This window comes from Ipomoea triloba, chromosome 6, assembly GCF_003576645.1.
Source record: "Ipomoea triloba cultivar NCNSP0323 chromosome 6, ASM357664v1".
In the NCBI taxonomy this organism is placed as follows: domain Eukaryota; kingdom Viridiplantae; phylum Streptophyta; class Magnoliopsida; order Solanales; family Convolvulaceae; genus Ipomoea; species Ipomoea triloba.
The window spans coordinates 6,881,276-6,886,509 of NC_044921.1; the positions used below are offsets into that span (position 1 = coordinate 6,881,276).

At 38.0% G+C, this 5,234-nt stretch overlaps 1 protein-coding gene across 1 annotated transcript; it reads left to right on the forward strand.

The window, feature by feature from the left end:
- Positions 1-803: 803 nt before the first annotated feature.
- On the forward strand, positions 804-4,842 carry LOC116022333 (cell division cycle protein 48 homolog). The gene is made up of 9 exons (XM_031262989.1): positions 804-959; positions 1,074-1,239; positions 1,807-2,035; positions 2,185-2,951; positions 3,051-3,272; positions 3,360-3,431; positions 3,556-3,837; positions 3,924-4,283; positions 4,367-4,842. Exons 1-9 carry the CDS (start codon positions 931-933, stop codon positions 4,664-4,666), a joined length of 2,427 nt encoding a protein of 808 aa, XP_031118849.1. The 5' UTR covers positions 804-930; the 3' UTR covers positions 4,667-4,842.
- The last annotated feature ends 392 nt before the right edge of the window (positions 4,843-5,234 follow it).

Here is a 5,234-nt window from a genome sequence, read left to right on the forward strand (position 1 = left end):
CTTAGTTATAAATAAAAGGTAGGACTCTTTGTTTGACCAACAAATGAAAACGTGGAATTAACAAAAAATTGGTAACTCGTAATTTGCTAATGGAATATTCTAGAACTTGTCACTGAGGATTTTACCAAAAAAGGGTATAATTTTGAACACATTAAGCCTCTGCTACAATTTTATTTATTTATTTTGAAATAAACCTCTTCAAGATATTTACGAATTTATTCAAATTTCACTTCTTATACTAGCTAATATTAAAAGAAAAAATGCATTAAAAATTTTCAACACTTTTCTATTTGTCAATTATAGTGATTTATTGCTTATTGAGGGCAATTCATAAGCAAATTAGTCGGACATGTAGCTTAGTAACGAGTAACTACAAACTGATTTTGATTGATTTACCCTCTTGTCAAGTACTTTGTGGTTTGATGGCATCACTATTACCATTTAAAAAAAAATATCACAAGTTTGAGTCCAAATACTAATAGTGAAACTCTCATTGTGATCCTTTGCCAACTAAGGTTACGATGGATTTATTCTTCATGACTACATAGTACTATCAAAAAAATAAAAACAGAAGAAAAATTGTTACTCTGTACTAACTTTGTTTACATGGCAATGTTTGAGCCAATAATATGTGGCCAATTGTAAAAGTTTGTTTACATGGCAATAACTGATTGGTTTTGAGCTATTTGAGCTGTAATTTCAAACCGACTAAAGCAAGATTACAACGTTAGTGATCTTATTCCCATAGGAAAAGGAAAGAAAATAAAATAAAAATAAAAATAAAAATAAAAATAATTTCTTTCCCAACAAGAAACAGAGTTCTAAAACTCTATAAATTCTCCACGACTCGGATCTCTCGTACTCCCTAAATCGAAGCAAACCTTTTCCAAGAGCGAAAAATCTCTGCGACCCGATAAAGACTACTGCATCATGAGTAATCAAGCGGAATCGTCTGACTCGTAAGTGTTCTTTACAGATCTTAATGTGTTTACATGTTTTTACGTCTGTGGATGAATGGGTAGTTGTTGTTTTTGCGGTTCTTGATTTTGGCTTGTTGGTGGGGTTTTGTGTAGGAAGGGGACGAAGAGGGATTACAGTACGGCGATTCTTGAGAGGAAGAAGGCGCCTAACCGGTTGGTTGTGGATGAGGCGATCAACGATGACAACTCTGTAGTGTCTCTTCACCCCAACACTATGGAGAAGCTCCAGCTCTTCCGTGGTGATACTATCATGATCAAGGTTTGTGTTTTTTTGCCCCGAAATTGGGGATTGATTCTTTGAATTTAATTTGTTTATGCTTGATTTGGGCTTGAATCTTGGTTCGAATTTGGATTTAGTTATGTAATTTTGAGAATTTAGGGTTTTCGGTTCGGAAAAAAGTTGGGATTTTGTTATTTAAGAGAGAAACTTGAATTGGGGTTTTTGGATCTATTGGCATTTGTGCTTTATTGCTGTAAGGAGATAAGATTGCATTATTTTGTATACCCGTTTAGTTCTCTAGGGTTCTATGTCTGGATGATTGATTAGCTATATAGAAAAATTCTAATGTTTGTTTTCATGGAGTTGAGTTTAATATAGTCTATTGATGATTTCTAGCTTAGTTTTAGCATATAATGTTATACCTTAGGTGAATATGTGTGGATTATATTGTAAATCTGTTAAAAGGTTGTCAGGATTTCCGTATAATGTGCAAATTTTAAAGTAATGCCCGACTAATTCTTAATATAATATGCCCTCCCATGCTGGTAGTTGAAATTGTTATAGAATTCAATTCTTTGATTTTTAACACATATATATGTACTACAGGGTAAGAAAAGAAAGGATACAGTCTGCATTGCCCTTGCTGAGGACACATGTGAAGAACCTAAGATTAGGATGAACAAGGTTGTCAGGAACAACCTCAGAGTGAGGCTGGGAGATGTTGTTTCTGTCCACCAGTGTCCTGATGTCAAGTATGGCAAACGTGTTCACATTCTTCCTGTGGATGACACCATTGAAGGAGTTACTGGAAATCTCTTTGATGCTTACTTGAAACGTAAGCCCCCTTTAGCGTGGAACTTCTAATTATTAATGGCTTTTATGCTTTATTCCATAGTTACACTGCTATTAGTTATTAATCTAATATGCAATTTCTTCCATTTGATTCTTTGCAATTGGTTGCTGAGTTTTACTTTTCCTGTGCAGCATATTTCCTTGAATCGTACCGACCTGTGAGGAAGGGTGACTTCTTCCTTGTGAGAGGTGGAATGAGAAGTGTTGAGTTTAAGGTTATTGAGACCGAACCTGGGGAGTACTGTGTTGTTGCCCCTGATACTGAAATCTTCTGTGAGGGCGAACCTGTGAGAAGGGAAGATGAGGATCGGTTGGATGAGGTTGGATATGATGATGTTGGTGGTGTTCGTAAACAGATGGCTCAGATCAGGGAGCTTGTTGAGCTTCCACTAAGGCATCCACAGCTCTTCAAATCAATTGGTGTTAAGCCTCCAAAAGGAATCCTTCTATATGGACCTCCTGGTTCAGGGAAGACTTTAATAGCAAGGGCGGTTGCAAATGAAACTGGTGCTTTCTTCTTCTGCATTAATGGACCAGAAATTATGTCAAAATTGGCAGGAGAAAGTGAAAGCAATCTTAGGAAAGCGTTTGAGGAAGCTGAGAAGAATGCACCATCAATCATCTTCATTGATGAGATTGATTCAATTGCTCCCAAACGAGAGAAGACAAATGGAGAAGTTGAGAGGAGGATTGTTTCCCAGCTACTGACACTTATGGATGGACTCAAATCTCGTGCACATGTCATTGTCATGGGTGCCACAAATCGTCCCAATAGTATTGATCCCGCACTAAGGAGGTTTGGAAGATTTGACAGGGAAATAGACATTGGTGTTCCTGATGAAGTTGGGCGTCTTGAGGTTCTTCGGATACATACCAAGAACATGAAGCTTGCTGAAGATGTAAATTCATATTTCTTTGAATTTATTATGTCAAAATCTCAAACCTTTTTATAATTTTTTGTTATGATGATATTTAACATTTGGGTTATGCTTTTGCAGGTTGATTTGGAAAAGATTGCCAAGGATACTCATGGTTATGTTGGCGCTGATTTAGCAGCATTGTGTACCGAGTCTGCTCTTCAGTGCATTAGAGAGAAGATGGATGTTATTGATTTGGAAGATGAAACCATCGACGCAGAAATACTCAACTCAATGGCTGTTACCAATGAGCACTTCCAAACTGCTCTTGGAACGAGCAATCCTTCTGCATTGCGTGAAACTGTAAGTCTAGATTTTACACACATCTTTGTTTCTGGATGCTGTTCACTTGTGCAATGCAGTTTAATAATGTTCATTTTGTTAACCTAGGTTGTTGAAGTTCCTAATGTCTCCTGGGAAGATATTGGTGGCCTTGAAAATGTCAAGCGGGAGCTCCAAGAGGTAGCTATCTTAGCTTTTACTACCACATTTTTTGTGTCATGGCAGTCAGTGTCCTTTAGATTACTGTGCTTAAAACGATTCATCTGATGCGAATTTAAACTAAATCCACACTTGTGTTCTGTAGACTGTACAATATCCAGTGGAGCATCCTGAGAAGTTTGAGAAGTTTGGAATGTCTCCCTCGAAGGGAGTTCTTTTCTACGGCCCACCCGGATGTGGTAAGACTTTGTTGGCCAAGGCTATTGCCAATGAATGCCAAGCAAATTTCATCAGCGTCAAAGGCCCAGAGTTGCTTACAATGTGGTTTGGGGAGAGTGAGGCCAATGTTAGAGAGATATTTGACAAGGCTCGCCAATCTGCTCCTTGCGTCCTATTCTTTGATGAATTGGATTCAATTGCTACACAGGTGGGTGTGTTTTATTGTTATTCTTGACCCCTCTAGTTTAGTTGCAATGTGGCATTTTGTCTTATTTCCATCGCCCCTCTTTGCAGAGAGGAAGTTCGGTAGGAGATGCCGGTGGGGCAGCTGATAGGGTCTTGAATCAACTCCTCACAGAAATGGATGGAATGAATGCTAAGAAGACAGTTTTCATTATTGGGGCTACAAACAGGCCAGACATAATTGATCCTGCTCTTCTGCGTCCTGGCCGTCTTGACCAATTGATTTACATCCCTCTCCCCGATGAAGACTCCCGCCATCAAATTTTCAAGGCGTGCCTGAGGAAGTCACCTGTCTCCAAGGACGTAGACCTCAGAGCTCTCGCCAAATACACTCAAGGCTTCAGCGGGGCCGACATCACAGAAATCTGCCAGCGCTCTTGCAAATATGCCATTAGAGAGAACATTGAAAAGGTTTCACTTTTGTTTCTCAGTTCAAGAAAAGAAAAAAAAAACATTAACTATGAAATGTTGACTGGTTTCTTTGTGTTTTCCAGGATATTGAGAGGGAAAAGAAGAGGAGGGAGAACCCTGAGGCAATGGAGGAGGACGTTGAAGACGAGGTAGCTGAGATCAAGGCTGCTCATTTTGAAGAATCAATGAAGTATGCTCGCAGGAGCGTGAGCGACGCTGATATCAGAAAGTACCAGGCGTTTGCGCAAACCTTGCAGCAGTCCCGAGGCTTCGGTTCTGAATTCCGATTCTCCGAGGCCAGCACAGGGGGAGCTGCTGCCACGGGATCTGATCCTTTTGCAACTTCAGCCGGTGGAGCTGATGAGGATGACTTATATAGTTAGTTAGGTTGTCAGTTTTCTAGCTTAAGCCCCTTTACATTCAAACATATATTTAAGTTCATTTTGCTGCTGGTTTTTATCATCTCATCTGTAATTTTAACTCTGTTTTTAGTGTTCGATGTTAAATACTTCAATTGGCTTCCCTGATGATTGATTGACCTTTACTACTTTCTGTTTCATCTTCATAGTATAAATCCTTAACATGACAGATTTGGATGTTTCATATTTCTCTATTCACTGTTTTTTTTAGCATGGTTGGTTTAGCATGCTTCAATTGACATGTTTGGTTTTTTTAAACTTGATATTTACAATATTTTTAGATATATTTGCTTTAGGATAAATTATGACATTCTCAGAATTATTAAAACATTGTAATAGAGTTGTTTAAGTTTTTAAAAATGAACTAAATACAAAAACTATATAATTTTGACAAAACAGAAAAATATTGCTTTTTGGTGTAATTTCAATGTATATATTGTAACAATCTTACGCTTTAGAACCATAGAAGAAAGAAAGGGAAGAGAAAACACAGAAAAAACCGTCTTCAGTGTTATAATCTTCGAGACTTTTG

What these genes read in the sequence shown, in the direction of transcription:
- LOC116022333 (XM_031262989.1), top strand. Translation starts at nt 931, where the DNA reads ATGAGTAATCAAGCGGAATCGTCTGACTC. An exon ending in CAAGCGGAATCGTCTGACTC is followed by an intron (nt 960 to 1,073) that starts GTAAGTGTTCTT and finishes GGTTTTGTGTAG; the next exon opens with GAAGGGGACGAAGAGGGATT. An exon ending in CTTCTGCATTGCGTGAAACT is followed by an intron (nt 3,273 to 3,359) that starts GTAAGTCTAGAT and finishes TTGTTAACCTAG; the next exon opens with GTTGTTGAAGTTCCTAATGT.